A 24,211-nucleotide genomic window follows, 5' to 3' on the forward strand; every position below is an offset into this window, starting at 1 on the left:
GGTCACAAAGAATCTGACCCGACTGAGCAGCTAACACTTTTGCTTTTTTCATAAAGCAGATTAACCATGTTGTGATAGTTTCAGGTGGACAGCAAAGGGACTCAGCCATACATATACCTGTGTCCATTCTCCCCCAAACTCCCTCCCGCCACAGGCTGCCACACAACATTGAGCAGAGTTCCCTGTGCTGTACAGTAGGTCCTTGTTGGTTATCTGTCCTAAATATAGCCGTGCGTACATGTCTATCCCCAACTCCCCAACTATCCCCTCATCCTTCCCCCTGGCAACCATAAGTTTGTTCTCTAAGTCTGTGAGTCTGTTTCCATTTTGTAAATGACTCATTTGTTAATCAACTCTGCAACTGACCTCAGCTCATGAAGTGACAGGACAGGGCTGGGGTCTCGAGGCCAGAGGAGGAGCCCTGCTGCAGCAAGGATCCTCCGGAACAGAGCAGCAGGGATTCCGTGGGGCCAGCCAGAAAGGGCCCAGTGGGGCTCGGCAGGTGCGGATTGGCCGGCGGGTCCACAGCTTGGGTACTGATCACAGTTTCCCATCTCTGTCCTCCTCGGCTCTAAGGCTACTGCTGAGCCAGCCTATCCAGCCCATGATGCCCGGATCCTGTGACGCGAGGCAGCCCTCAGAGGTCGGGAGGACCGGACGGCAAGTCAAGTAGGTGGCCCAGGTTGGGGAGGGGTGGGGCAGAGAGCCACAGTGAGTGGTCTCAGGCCGCAGGGTTTCATCTGCCTCGACCAGCCGCACCCCTGCAAGTCGGGCACTGCAGGGAGGGTCCACATGTGCCCACACCTTTCTAAAGGACTCCTCCCCTTAGCCGTTCTTCCTCCATTTCCTGTGTCAAGAGAGAAAACTTCATGTCAGCATTTCAGGCTGAGAATAGGACCTGGAGGAAATATTCTTTACATGCCAAGTTCATCACTGTCTTCCCATCTGTGCAGGCCTAAGGGGTAACATCCCGGGTCAACGGAGTCTTACACAGCCTTGTCCCCCTTCCCCAGGGCCCTTGTGCAGCTCCGGCTGGCTGCCTGATGCTGGCAGAGAGCTTGTTGCTCTGTGGTTCCAAGGATGGGCCCTGAACTGTGACCCTGTGCAGACATAGGGCCCTCCTGCCCTCCCAGACATGGAGCCTTCTCTCTCTCCTCGCCCCGGGCTCTTCACTTGCCACCCCCTGTACTCAGGGCACCTATGCTGAGCCGATTTCATTACGAGGGACAGAGGTTTCCTGGAGCCAGAGGAGTGGATCCTTGAAAAGCCATTGGAAAATAGTTCCAAGCCCTTTGAAATAAAGCAGACACCGTGGTCATATAAACACTGGTTTCATTTGCGTCAGAAGTTCACAAGGACAGGGCTAGCTAATGAGGCCTGCTGTGCCCAGACGCAGAGGCCGTCCATTCATGCCCTAGCGGCTGCCTGCTTGAAGTCCCTCTTCCTTTGTCCTCCTCCAGTAGTAATAGTCACAGTGACGATTACTGAGCATTCCTGAAGACTGGGGCCCATACCTACATCCATGAAAACCCTATGATGGTGGGGGTGGGCATTGGGGGTGGCGGGAGCTGTACACTGCAAGGAAACTGCCTTTAAACTCTTGATGATGCTTTCCGTTGCCTGGAGGGGTATGCGGGATGTTGGTTTTGGTTTTGGACTGTTCTTTCTAAATGATCCAGATAAGTGGAAACACAGAATCTTGTGACATCACTTTCCAGAGATGTTTCAAATGCAGGAAACTAGGCAAAAACAGAAATTCTTTCCTCTGAAACATCTAAACTATCATTTTCGGTCAACCCAGTAATTTATACCATCCACATCTCCCCATCCATCTCCTCCAGACATGACCTAACACTCCGTCTTCTAGGGCAGGTCAGAGTCTGCCTCCCACACACACAGGCCCCTGAAATTTTGGAACCCCCAGTGCCTGTTACCATAAAACGACCCATGTAGAGATAGAACACTTCTAAAAATATAAGTGGACTTCTCCATAGTTATCTTTTTTAAAAAAGATCTTTTGTATGTAGACCGTTTTTAACAACTGTATTGAATTTGTTAGAGTATTGTTTCTGTCTTGTATTTTGGTTTTCTGACTAGGAGGTATGTGGGGTCTTAGTCCCCCAACCAGCAATGAAACCTGCACCTCCTGCCTTGGAAGGTGAAGTCTTAACCACTGGACCACCAGGGAATTCCCTGTATAGTATCTTTAAATATCTATTTCTGGGCTTCCGTGGTGGCTCAGATGGTAAAGAATCTGCCTGCAATGCAGGAGACCTGGGTTTAATCCCTGGGTCGGGAAGATCCCCTGGAGAAGGGAATGGCTTACCCACTCCAATTTTCTTGCCTGGAGAATCCCATAGACAGAGGAGCCTGGTGGGCTATGGTCCATGGGGTTGCAAGGAGTCTGACACGACTGAGTGGCTAACACTTTTCGATTTCTTTCCTGGTCTGGACTCCTCCAGTTCGGTTCAGTTCAGTCGCTCAGTCGTGTCCAACTCTTTGCGACCCCATGAATCGCAGCACACCAGGCCTCCCTGTCCAGCACCAATTCCCAGAGTTCACTCAGACTCACATTCATCGAGTCAGTGATGCCATCCAGCCATCTCATCCTCTGTCGTCCCCTTCTCCTCCTGCCCCCAATCCCTCCCAGCATCAGAGTCTTTTCCAATGAGTCAGCTCTTCGCATAGGTGGCCAAAGTACTGGAGTTTCAGCTTTAGCATCATTCCTTCCAAAGAAATCCCAGGGCTGATCTCCTTCAGAATGGACTGGTTGCATCTCCTTGCAGTCCAAGGGACTCTCAAGAATCTTCTCCAACACCACAGTTCAAAAGTGTCATTCTTTGGTGCTCAGCTTTCTTCACAGTCCAACTCTCACATCCATACATGACTACTGGAAAAACCATAGCCTTGACTAGATGGACCTTAGTCAGCAAAGTAATGTCTCTGCTTTTGAATATACTATCTAGGTTGGTCATAACTTTTCTTCCAAGGAGTAAGCATCTTTTAATTTCATGCCTGCAGTCACCATCTGCAGTGACTTTGGAGCCCCAAAAAATAAAGTCTGACACTGTTTCCACTGTTTCCCCATCTATTTCCCATGAAGTGATGGGACCGGATGCCATGATCTTCGTTTTCTGAATGTTGAGCTTTAAGCCAACTTTTTCTCCCAAATGGCATTCCCCTTGTTACTTGGCCATTATCATCAAGTACTCTTTCTTTAAAATAAAAAAAAAAAGTATATTCTGTGTAACATAAAATTTCCCATTTTAGCTCTGTTTACGTGTACAATGCAGTAGCAGAAGTACATCCACGTTTTTGTGCAACCATCACCACCGTCCATCTCCAGAACTGTTTCATCTCAAATTGAAGCTGTGTCCCCATGAAGCCCTAATTTCCTATTTGCTCTGCCCCCAGCCTTCTGCTTTTTGTCTCTTATGAATTTGTCTTCTCTAGGTATCCCATCTAAGTGGACTCATACAGTATTTGTATTTTGTGATGGGCTTATTTCACTCGGTGTAATGTCTTTGAGGCTCGCCCATGGTGTAACCTGTATCAGAATCTCCTTGCTTTCTAAAGCTGAATGATACTCCACTGTCTGTATACACTGCCCCTTGTTTGTCTATCCTCTATCAATGAACATGGGGTTGCTTCCAGTTTTTCGCTATTGTCAATAACGCTTCTACGACCATGGATGTACAAATAACTGTTTCCGTCCCCTACTTTCACTTCTCTGGGGCATATACCCAAAAGCAGAATTGCTGAATCATATGGTAACACTAAGGTTAACTTTTTGAGGAAACGTCACACTGTTTCGCACAGCAGTTACACCACTTTCCCCTCCCACCAACAGGGCACAAGAGTTCCAATTTCTCCACATCCTCAACAATACTTGTTATGTACAATCTTTTTTCGTTAATAGTACTGTAATGAAATGATACCTCATTTTGACTTCTTTTTTCTGTGACTGTGCTGGGTCTTTCTCGCTGCATGAGAGCTTTCTTTAGTTTCGGTGAGCAGTGGAGACTCTTTGTTGCAGTGCCAGAGCCTCTCATTGTGGTGGCTGCTCTTGTGGTGGAGCACGGGGCACTAGGCTCACAGACTGAACGGCAGCATGCGGGCTCACAGGTGTGTGGGCTCAGTATTGGCAGCAAACAGCCTCCAGAGGTGTGGTGCTCTGGAGTGCTTTCAGTTCAGTTCAGTCCCTCAGTCTTGTTGGACTCTTTGAGACCCCATGGACTGCAGCACACCAGGCCTCCCTGTCCATCACCAATTCCTGGAGCTTACTCAAGCTCATGTCCATTGAGTCAGTGATGCCATCCAACCATCTCATCCTCTGACATCCCCTTCTCCTCCTGCCCTCAATCTTTCCCAGCATCAGGGTCTTTTCCAATGTGTCAGCCCTTCACATCAGGTGGCCAAAGTATTGCAGCTTCAGTTTCAGCATCAGTCCTTACAATGAATAATCAGGGCTGATTTATTTTTTTTTTAATTTTTTAAATTTTTATTTTTACTTTATTTTGCTTTACTTTTGTCATACATTGACATGAATCAGCCATGGGTGTACATGAGTTCCCAATCCTGAACCCCCCCTCCCACCTCCCACCAGAGAGATGGTTTACTTTAGGATGGACTGGTTGGATCTCCTTGCAATCCAAGGGACTCTGAAGGGTCTTCTCCAACACCACAGTTCAAAAGCATCATCTTCAGCCCTCAGTTTCTTTATGGTCCAACTCTCACATCCATATATGACCACTAGAAAAACTATAGCTTTGACTAGGCAGACCTTTGTTGGCAAAGTAATGTCTCTAACTTTTTAATATGCTCTCTAGGTTGGTCATAGTTTTTCTCCCAAGGAGGAAGCATCTTTTAATTTCATGCCTGCAGTGACCATCTGCAGTGATTCTGGAGCCCAAGAAAATAAAATCTCTCACTGTCTCCACTGTTTCCCCATCTATTTGCTATGAAGTGATGTGACCAGATGCCATGATCTTAGTTTTCTGAATGTTAATTTTTAAGCCAGCTTTTTCACTCTCCTCTTTCACCTTCATCAAGAAGCTCTTTAGTTCCTCTTTGCTTTCTTCCATAAGGATGCTGTCATCTGCATATCTGAGGTTATTGATAACTCTCCTGGCAATCTTGATTCCAGCTTGTGCTTCATCCAGCCCAGCATTTCTTATGATGTACTCTGCATATAAATTAAATAAGCACAGTGACAGTATACAGCCTTGACATACTCCTTTCCCAATTTGGAACCAGTCCATCGTTTCTTATCCAGTTCTAACTGTTGCTTCTTGACCTGCACACAGATTTCTCAAGAGGCAGGTCAGGTGGTCTGGTATTCCCATCTCTTTAAGAATGGGAATACTCTTCCACAGTTTGCTGTGATCCACACAGTCAAAGGCTTTAGCATAGTCAATGAAGAAGAAAGTGAAAGTGAAAGTCACTCAGTTGTGTCCGACTCTTTGTGACCCCATGGCCTGTTCCATGGAATTCTCTAGGCCAGAATACTGGAATGGGTAGCCTTTCCCTTCTCCAGAGGATCTTCCTAACCCAGGGATTGAACTCAGGTCTCCCGCACTGCAGGCGGATTCTTTACCAGCTGAAATAGATGTTTTTCTGGAATTTTCTTGCTTTTTCTATGATCCAGCAGATGTTGGCAATTTGATCTCTGGTTCCTCTGCCTTTTCTAAAACCAGCTTGAACATCTGGAAGTTCTTGGTTCACATACTGTTGAAACCAAACTTGGAGGATTTTGAGTACTACTTTGCTAGCATGTGATTTGAGTGCAATTGTGCAGTAGTTTGAACATTCTTTGGGATTGGAATGAAAACTGACCTTTTCCAGTCCTGTGGCCACGGCTGAGTTTTCCAAATTTGCTGGCATATTGAGTGCAGCACTTTCACAGCATCATCTTTTAGAATTTGAAACAGCTCAACTGGAATTCCACTAGCTTTGTTCGTAGTGATGCTTTCTAAGACCTACTTGACGTTGCACTCCAGGATGTCTGGTTCTAGGTGAGTGATCACATCATCATGGTTATCTGGGTCATTAAGATCTTTTTTGTACAGTTCTTCTGTGTATTCTTGCCACCTCTTCTTAATATCTTCTGCTTCTGTTAGGTCCATACCATTTCTGTCCTTTATTGAGCCCATCTTTGCATGAAATGTTCCTTTGGTATCTCTAATTTTCTTGAAGAGATCTCTAGTCTTTCCCATTATGTTGTTTTCTTCTGTTTCTTTGCACTGATCACTTAAGAAGGATTTCTTATCTCTCCTTGCTCTTCTTTGGAACTCTGCATTCATATGGATCTAACTTTCCTTTTCTCCTTTGCCTTTAGCTTCTCTTCTTTTCTCAGCTATTTGTAAGGCCTCCTGAGACCACTATTTTGCCTTTTTGCATTTCTTTTTCTTGGAGATGGTCTTGATCACTGCTTCCTGTACAATGTCATGAACTGCCATCCATAGTTCTTCAGGCACCCTGTCTATCAGATCTAATCCTTTGAATCCGTTTGTCACTTCCACTGTATAATCATAAGGGATTTAATTTAGATCATACCTGAATGGCCTATTGGTTTTCCCTACTTTCTTCAATTTAATTTTGAACTTTGCAATAAGGAGTTCATGATCTGATTCAGTCAGCTCCTGGTCTTGTTTTTACTGACTGTATAGAGCTTCTCCATGTTCGGCTGCAGAGAATATAATCAGTCTGATTTCGGTATTGACCATCTGGTAATGTCCCTGTGTAGAGTCGTCTCTTATGTTGTTGGACGAGGGTGTTTGCTGTGACCAGTGCATTCTCTTGGCAAAACTCTGTTAGTCTTTGCCCTGCTTCATTCTGTACTCCAAGGCCAAACTTGCCTGTTACTCCAGATATCTCCTGACTTCCTACTTTTGCATTCCAGGCCTTTTGATGAAAAGGACTTTTGGTTGGTTTTTTTTTTTGGTTTAGTTCTAGAAGGTCTTTTAGGCCCTCATAGAACTGTTTGATTTCAGCTTTTTCTGCAGTAGTGATTGGAGCATTTAGTTCAGTTCAGTCGCTCAGTCATGTCCAACCCTTTGCGACCCCATGGACTGCACCATGCCAGGCCTCCATGTCCATCATCCAGAGTTTACTGAAACTCATGTCCATTGAGTCAGTGATGCAGTCCAACCATCTTATCCTCTATCATCCCCTTCTCCTCCTGCCCTCAATCTTTCCCAGCATCAGGGTCTTTTCAAATGAGTCAGCTCTTCACATCAGGTGGCCAAATTATTGGAGTTTCAGCTTCAACATCAATCCTTCCAATGAACACCCAGGACTGATTTCCTTTAGGATGGATGGGTTGGATCACCTTGCAGACCAAGGGACTCTCAAGAGTCTTCTCCAACACCACAGTTCAAAATTCTTCAGCGCTCAGTTTTCTTTATAGTTCATTTCTCATATCCATACATGACTACTGGAAAAACCATAGCCTTGACTAGACAGACCTTTGCTGACAAAGTAATGTCTCTGCTTTTTGATATGCTGTCTAGGTTGGTCATAACTTTCCTTCCAAGGAGTAAGCCTCTTTTAATTTCATGGCTGCAGTCACCATCCACAGTGACTTTGGGGCCCCCAAAATAAAGTCAGCCACTGTTTCTACTGTTTCCCCATCTATTTGCCATGAAGTGATGTGACCAGATGCTATGATCTTAGTTTTTTTAATGTTGAGCTTTAAGCCAACATTTTCACTCTCCTCTTTCACTTTTATCAAGAGGCTCTTTAGTTCTTCCTCACTTTCTGCCATAAGAGTGGTGTTATCTGCATATCTGAGGTTATTGATATTTCTCCCGGCAATCTTGATTCCAACTTGTGCTTCCTCCAGCCCAGCATTTCTCATGGTGTACTCTGCATAGAAGTTAAATAAGCAGGGTGACAATACAGCCTTGAAGTACTCCTTTTCCTATTTGGAACCAGTCTGTTGTTCCATGTCCAGTTCTAACTGTTGCTTCCTGACCTGCATATAGGTTTCTCAAGAGGCAGGTCAGGTGGTCTGGTATTCCCATCTCTTTCAGAATTTTCCACAGTTTATTGTGATCCACACAGTCAAAGGCTTTGGCATAGTCAATAAAGCAGAAGTAGATGTTTTTCTGGAACTCTCTTGCTTTTGCCATGATCCAGCAGGTGTTGGCCATTTGATCTCTGGTTCCTCTGCCTTTTCTAAAACCAGCTTGAACATCAGGGAGTTCACAGTTCACGTATTGCTGAAGCCTGGCTTGGAGAATTTTGAGCATTACTTTACTAGCATGTGAGATGAGTGCAATTGTGGGGTAGTTTGAGCATTCTTTGGCATTGCCTTTCTTTGGGATTGGAATGAAAACTGACCTTTTCCAGTCCTGTGGCCACTGCTGAGTTTTCCAAATTTGCTGGCATATTGAGTGCAGCACTTTCACAGCATCATCTTTTAGAATTTGAAACAGCTCAACTCGAATTCCGTCCCCTCCACTAGCTTTGTTTGTAATGATGCTTCCTAAGGCCCACTTGACTTCACATTTCAGGATGTCTGGCTCTAGCTGAGTGATCACACCATCGTGATTATCTGGGTCATGAAAATCTTTTTTGTACAGTTCTTTGTATTCTTGCCATCTCTTCTTAATATCTTCTGCTTCTGTTAGGTCCATACCATTTCTGTCCTTTATTGAGCCCATCTTTGCATGAAATGTTCCCTTGGTATCTCTAATTTTCTTGAAGAGATCTCTAGTCTTTCCCATTCTATTATTTTCCTCTGTTTCTTTCCACTGATCACTGAGGAAGGCTTTCTTATCTCTCCTTGCAATTCTCTGAAATTCTGCATTCAAATGGGTATATCTTCCCTTTTCTTCTTTGCTTTTCACTTATCTTCTTTTCACAGCTATTTGTAAGGCCTCCTCAGACAGCCAGTTTCCTTTTTTGCATTTCTTTTTCTTGGGGATGGTCTTGATCCCTGTCTCCTGTACAATGTCACGAACCTCCATCCATAGTTCATCAGGCACTCTGTCTATCAGATCTGGTCCCTTAAATCTATTTCTCACTTACACTGTATAATCATAAGGGATTTGATTTAGGTCATACCCGAATGGTCTAGGGGTTTTCCCTACTTTCTTCAACTGGGGCATAGGCTTGGATTATTGTGATATTGAATGGATGGTTTGCCTTGGAAACAAACAGAGATTATTCTGTCATTTTTTAGATTATACCCAAGTACTGCATTTCAGACTTTCTTGTTGACTATGAGGGCTACTCTATTTCTTCTAAGGGGTTCTTGCCCACAATAGTAGATATAATGGTCATCTGAATTAAATTCGCTCATTCCATTTTCGTTCACTGATTCCTAAAATGTTGATGTTCACTCTTGCCATCTCCTGTTTGACCACTTCCAATTTACCTTGATTCATGGACCTAACATTCCAGGTTCCTATGCAATATTGCTCTTTACAGCACTGAACTTTACTTCCATCACCAGTCACGTCCATAATGGGGCACTGTTTTTGCTTTGGCTTCATCTTTTCATTCTTTCTGGACTTATTTCTCTACTCTTCTCCAGTAGCATATTGGGCATGTACCAACCTGGAGAGTTCCCCTTTCAGTGTATGTCTTTTTGCCTTTCGTCCTGGCTTCATGGGGTTCTCAAGGCAAGAATACTGAAGTGATTTGCCATTCCCTTCTCCAGTGGACCACTTTTTGTCAGAAATCTCCACCGTGACCCGTTGTCTTGGGTAGCCCCACACAGCATGGCTCATAGTTCCATTGAGTTAGACAAGGCTGTTATCCATGTGATCAGTTTGGTTAGTTTTCTGTGATTGTGATTTTCATTCTGTCTGCCCTCTGATGGATGAGACTAAGCGGCTTGTTGAAGCTTCCTGATGGGAGGGCCTGGCTGTGGGGGAATCAGGGTCTTGTTCTGATGGGTGAGGCCATGCTCAGTAAATCTTTAATCCAATTTTCTGTTGATGAGCAGGGCTGGCGCTTCAGCTGGAGCCAAGTCCTTTTCTCTTTGGCTTCCTTCTTTTTCTGATCATTTTCCTTCACACTTTTCAGGAAGCTATCTCGGCTCTTAGAGTGCTTAATATGCTCAGTACACACATTAATTCTCTTGGCAAGAATCTTGCCCTTAACTTGTTTGTTTACAATGATGCCAACAGCCTGCTGGGTCACACTGTTGACTCTCCCAGTTTTGCCATGGTAACATTTGTGGGGATTAGTTTACCCCGTGGCTTGTGGTATGCCCAGGGACCGAACCCTTGTTTCCTGCATTGGCAGGCAGATTCTTATCCACTGTGCCATCAGGGAAGTCCTCATTTGGTTTTGATTTGCATCTTCCTAATGACTCTTGTCACGTGCTTATTGGCCATTTGTACCTTTTCTTTCCAGGATGTCTACTCAAGCTTTTTGCCGATTTTTTAACCAGGTTCTTTGCATTTGTTGTTGTGGTGAGTTGTAGAAATTGTATTTATATACAGCTGGATATCAACCTCTTATTAGATATAGGACTTGCAAAGATTTTTCTGGCAGCTTTTTTTTTCCAGCAGTGTTTTCACTGCATGGAGAGAGTGATGCTCACAAGGTTTTAGCTGTGATAAGTCCTGTCTGTCTGTTTTTCCTCTTGTCATCCGTGTCCCTGGTGTCAGGTCAATAGTTTTTATAAAGGTCTTTCTTCTGTGTGTCACCAAACAGGTATCCGCAGAGCCAGGCCGTGTTTCAGAACCCGGACGTGCACACCACCAGCAGCAACGCCGCCACCCCTGTCCTGCTGATGGGGCTGCAGCCCAGCTTCACCACCTCCCAGCCGTCACCCCTGAAGCCTGCACAGGCCCAGCCGCAGCCTCCGCACTTTCTTCAGGTGGGGCTGGGCCGCGCCTGGGGAGGGGGAGACAGGGCCAAGCCCCCAGCCCAGTCCTGATGGGCCCTTCCTTCTGTTGCGGGCTTTCAACGGGGTTCTAGGCGTCAGTATAAAAATAAGCCTCAGACAGAGTCATATTTGAAACTTTATCATTTCTAAAGTTTATCATGCTTCAAGTTGACAAAGTCTATGTATATACAGTGTGAGAAACTTAGAAGCAGCTATTTGGCCTCTTGTCGTTATGCGCTAAGAAGGTCCATTTTTTAAAAAGTAATTTTTATTATGGTGTCTATACTTTCTTAGAGCAAAAATCAGACACTGATTGCCATGTTTGTTGGGCTTGTTAGTGTGTTTATACGCAGTATCTCATACAAGTAGAAAATTACATCAGGTTTAAAGGCTCATCAAACTTCCTTTAAATGAATGAGATAACATTGCATGAATTTGAGGCTTTCCAGGAAAATGTGGGACATGTTTCCTTGTGGTCACTTCTTTTTTTTTTTTAACGTTTTATTTTATACTGGAGTATAGCTGATTAACAATGTTGTGATAGTTTCAGGTGGGCAGCAAAGGGATTCAGCCATACATATACATGTATCCATTCTTCCCCAAACTCCTACCCCATCCAGGCTGCCACTTAACAATGAGCAGAGTCTCCTGTGCTGTACAGTAGGACCTTGTTGGATATCCATTTTAAATGCAGCAGTGTGTCCATGTCCATCCTTAACTCCCTAACTATCCCTTCTCTCCCTTCGTCCCCCCTGGGGACCATAAGTTCCTTCTCTTTCAAGTCTGTGAGTCTGTTTCTGTTTTGTAAATAAGTTAATCTGTATCATTTCTTTTTAGATTCCACATATAACAGATGTCAAACACTATTTCTCCTTCTCTGACTGACTTCACTCAGTATGACACTCTCTAGGTCCGTCCACATTGTTGCAAATGGCATTATTTCATTCTTTCTAATGGCTGAGTAATATTCCATTATATATAGGTAATCTTGTGGTCACTTCTTACGTTAAGCAAGTGCCACATGCACTGGAAGGAAGGGGTGTGAGCCAGTGGCTGGGGGTTCAGATGGGACAGAAGTGCCTGCTCAGGCTCTGGCCTTCCCTCACACACATGCCCAGGTGCCCCTTCCTGTCCAATGGGGCCTCCTCCACAGCCTCAAGGCACAGTGTAGCTTTTGCCCCCCCACCCCCGCCTGCCCAACTTGGGCATCCTCGAAGCCATAGGTGAATGTGCGGGGTGACCAAGATGCAGAGTCCTCCTCGAGTTCTAGATTGTAATTGAATTTCAAGGCGGCTAAACCAGCTATGGCATAGTTTTCAGATCTCCCTGACACGACGTCTTGCTGCTGCTGCTAAGTCACTTCAGTCGTGTCCAACTCTGTGTGACCCCATAGACGGCAGCCCACCAGGCTCCCCCATCCCTGGGACTCTCCAGGCAAGAACACTGGAGTAGGTTGCCATTTCCTTCTCCAATGCATGAAAGTGAAAAGTGAAAGTGAAGTCGCTCAGTCGTGTCTGACTCTTAGCGACCCCATGGACTGCAGCCTACCAGGCTCCTCCATCCATGGGATTTTCCAGGCCAGAGTACTAGAGTGGGGTGCCATTGCCTTCTCCAACACCACATCTTAGTAGGAGTTAACTCTGGACCTCAGCTTTGCTCCCTGGTCAGCTTGCAGGACCCTGGAGTGATCTGGGATGGGAACTGATGAGGGGAGAAGGCAAGGAGAAGTCAGGGGGAAAGCTAGAGGCTGCCCGTCTACCTGTTCCTTCATCGGGAGCCACCAGCGTGCTTGCAGGTGCCTGTTCCACCCAGATGCAGGGTTAAGGATGCAAGGGGCACTCAGGGACCCTGAGTGCAGGGGGACAGGGGACAGCACAGAGAGCTGCCAGGCCTGGGTCACTGTCAATGGAGCACTGGGGCTGGGGGTCAAGGTCAAAAAAGGACGAGGCATGGGGACGGAAACACTCCACGTGTGGATGGCTGAGTGTGAGGTGTGGGGGGACAACGTTTCAACAACAGACGCAGCCTGAGCCGAAGTAGGGGGCAGATGTGCCTTGCACAGCTTCAGAAACAGGGTGGACTGGGTTCCTTGGAGGGGAGATTTCATGGCTGGGAATAGTGCGAGGTGAGACTGAAGGTTCCAGAGTTAATGTCTGACCAGTTGAAGTTGTTCAGTCGTGTCTGACTCTTTGAGGCTCTGTGGATTGTAGCCCCCACCCCAGGCTCCTCCGTCCATGGGATTCTCCAGGCTGCGAGGATACTGGACTGGTTTGCCATGCCCTTCTCCAGGGGATCTTCCCAACCCAGGGATTGAACCCAGGTCTCCTGCACTGCAGGTGGATTCTTGACCATCTGAGGCACCAGGAAAACCCAGTGAGTTTCTGAGCTTCAGATTAGGATGCTTCCTGGCAGATGGCAGTATTTGGAAGTGATTCTGGAAATTGGGACCACCAGTGAAAAGTATGTGGCCTGCAGGCCTGTTTGGATGCTGTGCAGGCAATGACGTACGTGTGGTGTCAGGTTCCAGGATCCAGTACCACACAGGCTAGTGGGGGCTCCTGTGCATGTGCCCAAGAAACCATTTCCAGCAGCCTAGGCCCCCGGCCACCCGGCCAGGGGGAACCCCTAGTGCTGGCCGGAGAGCTGGGCTTCCTTTCCCCCAGGTCTTCAGGCTGGGGAGGAGGACCCTTCAATCTGAGGAGGACTGCATCACCACCCCAGTTAGGGAAGGAGTCCCTGAACCCCAGAACCCTCCCTGGAGCTGGTTCCTTTCTTTCCAGGTGCAGGTGCCAACCTCTCTGCACAGTGAGCAGCAGGACTCCCTCCTTCTCTCCACCTACTCGCAACAGCCAGGGACCCTGGGCTACCCAACGCCGGGGCCCGCGCGCCCGGCCCGAAGGGTCAGCAGCCTGTCTGAGTCCTCAGGCCTCCAGCAGCCGCCCCGGTAGTGGCCGGGCACCTTGGTTGGGTCACATCAGCTTTAACCAATGGACGGACGAGGGGGCGGGTGGCCAAGGAGTTGGGGAGAAGAGTTTAAAGGACACCCCAACTTCGTGCACGCCGCATCCATTTCAGAGCTCCTGGGTGGTGACCATGTCCGAGGGCGGCGGCCAGCATGGACATGAGTGAGCAGGGAAGCTGGCCCTGTTTCCCCTTTCCCTGTGCTTCACAGCCACAATCTACAACCATACCCGGACGGACCGACCGCGGTCCCCAGCTGAGCGCATCAGTGCATCTCTCTGTTCAGCTTAGAGACGGAGCGTCTCAGCTGGATTGCCCCTCCCCCCAGCGTGGACCAGTCTGCGCCACGTGCGCATGTGCTCATTGGCCTTTACTCTCCCGACCCTCTTTCCTCTGAGAAGCACCCGGTCAGCGATGTCTTGAAAGGAGAGATGATTTTTTTTTTCCTCATTATTTTTAGATGATCATTTCTGTCTTAATTTGCACAGCTGCACAAGGAGATAATTTAGGCACTTTCCTTGTTTTTTGTTTTTGTTTTTTAAATCAAGTCTCCTGACTTCACGAGGAGACCCCAGTAACAAAAACAGCCCTCCAATCAGAAAGCAAAGCTGGGCATTATTAACCAGACTGCAGCCCCTCACCTCCCACCCTCCGCCTAAACCCTAATGGAATGAGACTCTTCTTCCCACATCGTTCTGGTGATCGGCTTTTTTTTTTTTTTTCTTATCCTGAATGTAACACTGGACTGTTTTTCCTGTTGACCTCCCGGTGATTGCGACTACAAAGGTGGGCTCAACGCAGAGTACAATCCTGCAGGTGACGTTCTGGGATTCCGACAGGACTCGAGGACTGTGAAAGGGAAGGTTTTACAGGCCAGGCAGGACCCCAGGAAACCCCCCTCCCCCCATGCTGGCCCTCGGCATGAGGATGCCGCCGCTTTCTACACATCTTTCCTGACCGAGACCCAGGAGTGGATTTTCCTTTTCAGAAATGCACTTTGCTTTTTTTGTATGTTTTGTTGAGATGTTTCTAAAGAGAAGATTTTATGTAATTATAAGACGAAGTGTAGTGACTTGTACAGCCGTTGTAATAAGGACCTATTTCTATATAAAATAAAATTGTATGGATTCTGTGTAAATTATTTTGTATCTGAGACACCAGTTCCTTTCCCAAAATATAAAAGGATAAAAGTTTTCTTGTGTATTTCTGTGAGTGGACATTTTGTAATAAATTAACATTTGTATAATTTCCTTTTGAGGCAGTTTCTGTACCTTGTTCCTGACGCATTCATACCTCTCTTCATCAGTAAACATTTTTATTTTTTAATTTCAACACGTTTCTAAGGATAATCAAAAATGCAGAAAAGGTGGGAGCGAGCAACCAACAATCTGGGTAAATGGCCTTAGGTTTTTTGAGCTCACATGCATCTCAGCCTATTGGGATCCTGATCTTTATTTTAAAGACTGTGCCAGAAGAAATCAATGGTTCTTTTAGAAATGATAACAAAACAAACTGACAAAACCAGAAAAAGTTCCTGGAAATATCTCTAACTTAAGAGACATGGGTAATCCATAGAGATGACCAAGCCATTGTCCACAGAAGCAGGTACAGCCCATAATTAAACTCACCTGGGCTAGGGTTCCATGGCCTCTTGCTTGCCAGCACTTATGTAGCAGTGATGCACCCAGGGTTTGTGTGTCTGTGTGGGAGACCTGTGCACACACCATGTGGATAGGGGAGATACAGCAGACTGCACCCGTTTTCCATGAGGCTTCAGCACGCTGGCATGAGGGTGCCCTGGCACACTGAGACTGAGGATCACTGAGCTGGCAACGCTCAGCAGAGCGCGGCCCAAGAGAACCAAGTTCCCCTCCTTGTTCATCACTGGAGCTCTGTGTTTCTACCTGCTTCCCTGTAAAAGAGAGAAAACCCCTCTCCATTCTCTGGCCACGATCAGTTTTCAGCGGCCTAAGAGGCTGCCACATAAATACATCAAAAGGAGTTTTAATTATTCACACAACTGCCATATGAATTACATGAAAAAAAGGTAAGTCTAAATATTTTGCATATCTTAGGATCATTTACTCTCAGGAATCCAAAATGGACCCTTTTTAAAACAAAAATTCTGTGTGACACTAGATTACCTATTTTGTAATTTAACTGTTTGGTAAATTCAAAGGTTTCCAGATCTGGTATTTCTGTAAAAGAATTTGTATTTTAATTGGCTGTCAGAATCTGCACTTCTAAACAGAACAAATTTTTAATGGAAACAGCATATTTGTTGTGGTAGGATTTTCCAGCTGGAAGCCATTAGAAGAGGGTGGACTATGTCACGCTGCTAAATTAATTTAATATTGCTTAAACTTTACACATGTTCACAGTCTGGGTAAACTCAGAAAACTCTTATTGAGTACATTTCTTTAAACCCACATAATGTCAGGGGAAGTTCAATCCTTAAACTTTTGATTCATTTAATTGTGCTGATTTAAAGACTGTTTTGCAAACTTGTCATGACCTTTCTACTTAGAAACTATAAAATCTTGGCTCATGAGAAGTGACTGAAATATGAACTCTGAAATATACCAAGCTTTAGAATATTTTAAACTAACTCTACTAAAATGTAGTATCTTGTCTCTAACAGCAACTAATGCCCATTAAATTAAGGTTTTGTTTGTTTATACCATTGTTTATACAATGGTATATCACAATATGGTGAACTGGCCAACTGTGAGAAGGTGCAAAGCCATGATATGTTGGACTCTGGCTGAATTATCTGGTAAAATGTGGGTGTTCAGTAAAAAAAATTACCTAAGTTTCTCCCTTCACTTTATGTGAAGCCTGAAGGTTTTAAAGTCAGCCATTAGTAACCAAGACAAACAACAAATCTGAGTCTTCTGGCGTAATGGCATGTGTGGCTTTTTGGATACATATGTATGAACTTCATACAACGCCTATGTGCAATAGTACAAACAACAGCATACTTCTGTAAGCGTGACATGGTTGACTGAATGGCTGAAATACACAGCCTTGTGGCATCTGTGAAGCACCTTTATTTTTCCAGGGGAAAAAAAAATCATTAGAAAAAAGGAAAACCTTCTCTAGGATTTTTGTCTATCCAGCCAATGTCTAGCTATGGGAGAAGCAGGGTAACCCATCAGTGCATTCAGTAAAATAATATGTGCCTTAAAATATATACTGCAACTTGGGTAACCACTTTATATGCACTTAAAAGGTCCTGAATTTAATTTAGTTTAATCCTTTAAAATCATCTGCCCCTCCCAATGTCCCCATCTCTTTCAGTGCAGCCATGACCCAACCCATCCAGACAAACTGAAAAACTGTATCCTCCATGCTGGTAAGTCCATTTCTGTCAGAGAGGATTTGGGACATGGAAAGATAGTCACCACTAACTTCTATACGCCATTTAATGTCCAATTTACTAATTTATGGGGCTTCCCTGGTGGCTCAGACCATAAAGAATCTGCCTGTCAGATCCCCTGGAGGAGGGAATGGCTACCCACTTCAGTATTCTTGCCTGGAGAATCCCATGGACAGAGGAGCCTGGCGGGCTACAGTCCATGGGGTTGCAGAGTTGGACTAAAGGGACTAATATTTCACTTCAAAATTTCCCTTATTAATCATATGCTACTTAAACAACAAATAAATCAATATTTAGGAATTTACCCAAAAAAAAATTTACCCAGTGATGAAAAGAGATTAGATATTAACACTTATTACAGTAAAATCTTTTCTGATACAGATTTCTTAAAGTTGTACAAGGACCCACAAAATATAATGAAATTAAGTATCCTTACATCAAAACTAGGTGCAAAATATGACTATCAGAGAGCTAACTTGTGTTTCACTCCAGGTTCATCCTAACACCTTCTCAGTGCTCCAGTTTTTGTTTTTTCTTTCCTGATTGAAGAATTTATAATTCTCATTATTTTTATTTTCTTTTTTATTTTTTTTAAACTTTTAATTTTATATTGGAGCAGAGCCGATTAAAAGTATTGTGATAGTTTCAGGCAGACAGCAAAGGGACTCAGCCATACATATAAGTGCTCCAGTTTTAACATACTATTCTAGGGTTTCAATAACTCAATCCTCAAAATTTTTACATCCTTCCTAGGTTGAAAGATTTTTACCATGCCCTTGCCCCTCCAGAAGAGAATGCAGTTTCTGATCAGCAGACGGAAGGTCCAGAGTTCTGAACCCGTGGGTTTGGCATGGGAACCCGGGACTTGGCCATGAAGTCTGTCAACTCACACCTGACCTCCTGGCATCAGGTTCCTCCCTTTTCATTTTCAAGGTACCTACTTTACACCAGGTGTTGGATGAAAGCGCTGCTTCCATTGCTGTTATTGGGTCATTCTGTTGTGATAGAGCTAAAAACATATTTAAGGTCACGAAATCACATGGATTTCTCCAATATAATAGACTGCACACAGTATTTTACTCTCCCTTTCTAAGGTGATTTTATCAACTACTGTCTCCTAAATTGACATTTCATATAGTCAGTTGCAAACTAGCGCTTTTAATTTCGAAACGCTTCTTGTGCAAACCCACCTCTGCTCTGCCTCCCTCGTAACTCTAACCCTCTGCATCTCTGCAGCTAGCTGATCGCTGCCGCCGGGAAAGGCTCCCGGCTCCCTCCAGGCCAGGAGGCACGTAGGTCATCTCCGGGCTGCCAACCAGGCTCACAAGTTCAGGCAATGCTGGCCGAATCACTGAGCGAGTGGGCGAAACAGAAGTGCATCTTCTCTGCCTCCCCTGGCCCCGTCCACCTGGGGACCAGGATCCCATTTTCTCTGAAGACTTAAACGCGAACCGCAAGCCCCTCCCACCCTCGTTCGCGCGCAGGAGGTGGAGACCGACGATAGGAAGCCGCGAGGGAAAGCGCGACGCCCGAGGCCCCGCCCCAGAGGCCTTCACGCCTTCCCCCCCGCCCCCGGCGCGCGCTGCTTGCGTCACAGCAGCGCCTCTTCCTTCCCCCGCCTCCAGGTAACCCGGAAGTTGTACTTGCGAGGCTGCTTTCCTTCTCCCACAATCCCTCGCCCTCTTTCTTTCCAACGCCGGCGCTGCAGGGTGAGTATGGCTGCGGAGTCTCGTCTGCAGTAATCCGGCGCCATCCTCTACCTGGATTGTGCTGACCACGCCTGCAGGCTCTGTCCTGAGCTGGCCTGGGACCCCGCGTCCCCGGCGCACGCATTTAAGGAATCTGCGCTGCATTTAAGGGCTCCCTGAGCCTGAGAGAGGCCAGGGTTGGGGGAACCCGAGCTGCAGGGTTTCCGGGGCGGGGGCACCTAAGGGATACGGATACTTGTCTCTACCCAGACCTGGGGCTTCAGGGACCTGGCCGGACTTTCTGTCCTCGGAAACCGTACCGAGGGTGGCTGCGTGAGGCCGGGCCAGGAGGGAGTGCTTCACTTAGGTTTGACGCACTCGCCCTGAGCTGCTTTGTCGCCTGGGTTTGTTTAGATGGCTCCCGCAAAGAAGGGCGGCGAGAAGAAGAAGGGCCGGTCCGCCATCAACGAGGTGGTGACAAGAGAATACACCATCAACATTCACAAGCGCATCCATGGAGTGTGAGTACCCCTGCGGCCTGCCGCCGGTCCTGCTGTTGGGGGCTCCCGAAATCACGGTCTGGTGGTCCCTGAGTCTGTCTAGCCTGAAGGCTGGGTGGGCCAAAAATTACGCATTAATGCTGCGAAAGCTCAAGTCTATTTCCATGGACCCTGTTTAAGCTTTATAGGGTTTAAAGGGAAATGCCTCAGAGGTTGATACGTAGAAACGGGAGATAGAACGGTAAGGTTTCTGGGAGAGCCAATTTGGGGAGATACGGAGGTGATTAAACCAGCCCACTCGTTGCTCTGTCGTAGAATAAAACCCTGGCGGGCCTGAGGGTTGTGCAGGAGGGAGGGCTGATGTGTCTAGGTCTTTGTAGTCAAGTTCACTAGTTAATTGAAGCCGGACCGGCCAAGAACAGGAACGCTGTGATGCGGTTTCTTTAGTTCCCTGACCTACACAGATGGGTACTGACACTGGGGAAGTCGTAATACTGGGAATGAGACGGTTGTAGAGACCAGGAAAGGATGTGTTGGTGGCGTTGTTTGCTGGGAGGACACCTGGAGGTTGTGCATTGGCGATACACAGGAATATTGGGGGTGATTTCCAACGTGCAGGTTCTGGGTGTTGGTCTCTGGAGGTTTCGTTGTAGTGCCTTCCCTTTTTTGCACATGGTGCTGACTAGTGATACTGGGGACCGCATCTTTTCTTGAATGCTGCTGTTTGGAGTTTTTTTTAACAGCAAACGTTGCCCTGCAAGAATTTCTTGACTGGCTTGGTCGGTCTCTGCTGTATCTGGACAGCTGGTTTTGTGAGGGACCTACATGTGGCCTGGCACTTCCAGCCAGGTGTTGATCATGTGTGAGCCAGGCAGTATTGTGTATGTGGAGTCTTTCCATTTGGGGCGTGGTGGATTCATGTTGGGAGCACATTGAGCACATAAGTGTGTCTTGGGGTCTGTGGGTTCAACAGGAAACCGAAAGATCCTGCCCTCCTAGCTTAGGAGGAGGAGGTAGACAAGCATCCAGAGAGAAAAGGGTGAAGAGTAAGTCCTAGGGTGATGTTTTACAGGCCACACAAGTTAACCAGACCTTAGAAGAGTGGGTGTGAGCCATCGCAGGTGGATGAGTTTTTCAGGCATTTTTGTTACAAAAGCCCTAAGTGAAGACCTTCACAGTACTAAATGAATGGGTTTTTAGTTCCTGATGGGCAACAATTGGCAGTTCTTTGTTCATTCATTTTACTGCCTAGGATTTCACATTCTTGTGTTTTTCTTGGCTCTGCAGCTGCTCCTCCTTGATCTCTGTTTCTCCTCACATCCCATCATCTTGAGTCCAGGACTCAGCCCTTCTCTAACTATGCTTGGTAATAGCAACTAGTTTTAGGGCCTCTTATGTCCAGCTGCTGTTAAGATGCATACATGGTTTTTAACAGGCATTTCAAATTTTACATACCCCTGCGGCCTGCCGCTGGTCTCTGTGTCCATGCTGCCCCCACACACTTTGCAGGTTCCCTGCAGCCTTCCCTTTTTGTTGGCAAGTGGGCATGTCCTCTTGGGTCTGCCTGCCTTAGCCTGAGTACACTGGTCCCACCACCAAGGAAACAAGAACTTTCCTTGATGGGCTCCTGGTTCCCTCCTCCACTCCAAACACCTGGGCTGCTCCCAGACCCTCCATTGGCTTCCCATCTTACCATCTTAAGAGGCCAGAGTTCTGCTGTGATTCTACATGGGTTGGCTACTTACTTAATCATAGCTGGCAAGTATCTGATTCAGGGCGGCAGTTTGAGCTTAGTCTTACCCACCCCCATAATGCTTTTTCTCACAGGTAGCTAAACAGGCACCCTCATCTTTGGATCTTGACTTCAGTATCTGTGGCCATCTTAACTACATGCAGCCCCCTTGCCTATTCTTCTCCTTTCTCTGGTTTTTTCTTTGTAGCATTTTTGAACATGGTGTGGAGTCTGGTTAAATATTTAAGTGAATGAAGGTAGCTTGTTTGATGGGTTCAAGGAGGCTGGGGAGGGGGCAGATATGGTAACTTGATATGGCTCTTCCTGACATTCACAGTCTGTTTAACTTTTGGTCTCTGCCCCATTTGGAACAGCCTTCACTTAACCAACTGCTTGATCATTTCAACCAGTAATAGAGCTCTGCTTTCTCACATTTTGTATTTAACTGAAAGCATGAAATTCAAGCATTGGAGAAGGAAATGGCAACCCACTCCAGTGTTCTTGCCTTGGAGAATCCCAGGGATGGGGGAGCCTGGTGGGCTGCCGTCTGTGGGGTTGCAGAGTCGGACACGACTGAAGTGACTTAGCAGCAGCAGCAGCAAAGAATTATGTATCCGTATCTAAACAACAGGTTAATAGTGCCTGATACATGCTGAGAAATCCGAAGCATTAACTGTTGGCCTTTGTTTTTTGAGAGGAAATTGGTGCATCTCAAACCCTTGTCTTTGATTATAATCATAGACCAAGTTAATAAGGGTTAATACTAACCTTTAAGTTAGTATTGAGTGATTGCCGAAACCTGATGAGACAGTGTTTCCTTCAGGGTTGTGTGCTTTGTGTTCAAGCATATTCTAACATTCTTTGATCTCTGTGGCAGATGGTATCAGAGCTTGAGGGTATTTTTGCTTTATCAGAAAAAGAGAAAGTGTTGTCCAGTGTATATATTAGCATCTTTTAAGGATCACGGTCAGAGTCCTTGTCTACATTACTGGAAGTAGATTGTGCAGAGAAGACTACCATTGTGTAACTGGCAGGCATGACATAGTGGTGAAGAATGGTTCCTGTGTTGTTAGAGGTTTAGATTTGTTTCATGAAAACACGCTGTATTGTGTGTTTAATTTTGTACTCACTTCATTCACTTTTGAATCTCAGGGGTTTCAAGAAGCGTGCCCCTAGGGCACTTAAAGAAATCCGGAAGTTTGCCATGAAGGAGATGGGAACCCCGGACGTGCGCATCGACACCAGGCTCAACAAAGCCGTCTGGGCCAAAGGGATCAGGTACTGAGTGTCTGAGTGTAAACAGATTTCACCATTCCACTGAGCTAACGCACGCGAGGTATAAGAAAAAGATCACGTGGCCGCGGCTCAGGGAGTAAGTAGGGTAGCATCTGCGGGGAGGCCTTTTAACCTGGTGTTGAACTGAGACCTGGAAGAGTCAGCAGTGTGCGGATCAGGTAAGCGCATCACACACATAAAACAAACGTGACCTGGGAACAGCGGTTGGTTAAAGTGCGGTAGACAGTGTGATTTGAGAACAGTGAGTGAGGATGAACTTGGGCAGCAGACAGACCTTGTAGGTCGGTGTGGAGTCTGGCTTTCTCTAGACCAAAGAGCAGTGTCCACGGTGGGGGTGGGCTACAGGCCAGAGACTTCTAGCAGTTACACAGTGCACAGAGCGGCCAGCCACACACAACGCATACAAGAAATGGTGCGGCCAGGTCTCGGGTGCTCAGGCTGAGACGTCCCGCTTGTAGGCAGATTTGGGGGTTACTAAAAAGCATAGTTACGGGGCCAGGGTAGAAGTGGGACCAGAGGGTTTGAGACAAGCAGGGTGGGGGCACTGTCTGCATCTGGGTGGTCTTTTAACATTGGGGTTGGATGCAGCGACAGGGACCTGAGCTTTAGCCCTGCAGTGGGCTGTCGTGGCGGGGAGTGTCTCATGAAGGAGCTGTCTGTGGGCTCCCTTGAGATGGGGAGAGGGGTATCCCATGAACTGAGAGAAGTTTCGGGTCAACAGAGGAGTGGGTGCAGTCAGCTGTGATGCTGCTGAGGAGGTTGGTGAGCCAGGAGGAGGATTGTGTGTGTGAGGCCGGGAAACTGAACGTTTAACAGTTGCACGTGTTCACCTAGTGCTGCTTGGGATTTAACGTAGCTCCCATGGCCAACATTTATGACATTTCTGCTGAGGTCACTGCTGTGGCAGTGGTGGCTGCCCGCTGAGACAGGAACATCCCAAGCATGCTCAATCATGTCAAACTTTTTGAGATCCCATGGGCCCTTGCCAGGTTCCTCTGTCCATGGGATTCTCCAAGCAAGATTACTGGAGTGTTCTGGTATTGGGTTGCCATTTCCACCTCCACATCCCAAGACACCTGTGTTTTCTGTTTTTTCAGGAATGTCCCATACCGGATGCGTGTGCGGTTGTCCAGAAAACGTAATGAAGATGAAGACTCACCAAACAAGCTCTATACTTTGGTTACCTATGTGCCCGTCACCACTTTCAAAAGTAAGGTCTACTTCATTTTTTAAATCCTTGGCCCTATTATAACCTGAGTTCATTTCTTCAACAAACACTATTTACTTGTATCTCTGGATCCTTCCAGTAGGGATATAAGAGGCATAGTCAGTAAACCTTTTTTTGGGAAAATGCAAAAGGATACAGAACACATCTGTATCTGGGTTGGGAAAGGTCATTCAGGATAGTACTTGCCTAAGCCCTTGCAGAAAAGGTTCTTGTGTGAGCATGGGATGAGGTGTGTGTGTGGAAGGTGACCGGCTGTCGCTTCTTTTGCAGATCTACAGACAGTCAATGTGGATGAGAACTAATTGCTGATGGTCCAATAAAGTTATTGAACTGCCTTCGCATCTTGATTTTCCTTTTCTAGTTGGAGGTAAAGTAGGCTTGTGTATCTTAAAGCATTTCCCAGTTACAGGGTCATCTGGAGAGCATGTCCCAGCTGCCATGACTGGGCCCCTTCTCCCAGGAGTTTTAAAAGACTAAACTGGTAGGCTTTTGAGGGTCTTAGATTTAATGAAAGAGGTACAGTTTGTTGTTTTTAGCTCAATTATTTGGTAATCCTATGGGGTGTTTTTACTTGTGATTTG

At 46.3% G+C, this 24,211-nt stretch overlaps 2 protein-coding genes and 1 long non-coding RNA gene across 6 annotated transcripts in view; 2 read left to right on the forward strand and 1 right to left on the reverse strand.

The window, feature by feature from the left end:
- NPAS2 (neuronal PAS domain protein 2) overlaps positions 1–15,057 on the forward strand; it is a 125,840-nt gene extending 110,783 nt beyond the window's left edge. The window contains exons 18-20 of the mRNA XM_040267695.1: positions 577–669; positions 10,672–10,837; positions 13,627–15,057. Of these exons, the coding sequence (XP_040123629.1) occupies positions 577–669; positions 10,672–10,837; positions 13,627–13,794 (427 nt within the window). The 3' untranslated portion in view covers positions 13,795–15,057. The remainder of the gene's footprint in view (positions 1–576; positions 670–10,671; positions 10,838–13,626) is intronic.
- Positions 24–18,687, reverse strand: LOC120883599. Its single transcript, XR_005725819.1, has 3 exons — positions 18,377–18,687; positions 15,436–15,719; positions 24–847 (listed from the first exon to the last, which is right to left on the reverse strand). It is a non-coding gene; the product is annotated as an uncharacterized LOC120883599 (long non-coding RNA).
- Positions 943–23,965, forward strand: RPL31 (ribosomal protein L31). Of its 4 annotated transcripts, XM_040267698.1 has the most exons (7): positions 943–947; positions 1,399–1,401; positions 19,088–19,094; positions 19,289–19,395; positions 22,259–22,384; positions 23,500–23,612; positions 23,901–23,965. In XM_040267698.1, the coding sequence occupies exons 4-7, from the start codon at positions 19,289–19,291 to the stop codon at positions 23,930–23,932; spliced, it is 378 nt and encodes a 125-aa protein (XP_040123632.1). In that variant the 5' UTR covers positions 943–947; positions 1,399–1,401; positions 19,088–19,094; the 3' UTR covers positions 23,933–23,965. The 4 variants fall into 4 exon arrangements, with proteins under 4 accessions (XP_040123632.1, XP_040123631.1, XP_040123630.1 ...); XM_040267697.1 differs by lacking the exon at positions 1,399–1,401; XM_040267696.1 differs by lacking the exons at positions 943–947; positions 1,399–1,401; positions 19,088–19,094 and adding an exon at positions 18,789–18,895.
- Positions 23,966–24,211: the final 246 nt, after the last annotated feature.

Source organism: Oryx dammah, unplaced genomic scaffold (genome assembly GCF_014754425.2).
Source record: "Oryx dammah isolate SB20612 unplaced genomic scaffold, SCBI_Odam_1.1 HiC_scaffold_25, whole genome shotgun sequence".
Lineage (NCBI taxonomy): Eukaryota > Metazoa > Chordata > Mammalia > Artiodactyla > Bovidae > Oryx > Oryx dammah.

What these genes read in the sequence shown, in the direction of transcription:
- RPL31 (XM_040267698.1), top strand. Translation starts at nt 19,289, where the DNA reads ATGGCTCCCGCAAAGAAGGGCGGCGAGAAGAAGAAGGGCCGGTCCGCC. An exon ending in CACAAGCGCATCCATGGAGT is followed by an intron (nt 19,396 to 22,258) that starts GTGAGTACCCCT and finishes TTTGAATCTCAG; the next exon opens with GGGTTTCAAGAAGCGTGCCC. An exon ending in GCCCGTCACCACTTTCAAAA is followed by an intron (nt 23,613 to 23,900) that starts GTAAGGTCTACT and finishes CTTCTTTTGCAG; the next exon opens with ATCTACAGACAGTCAATGTG.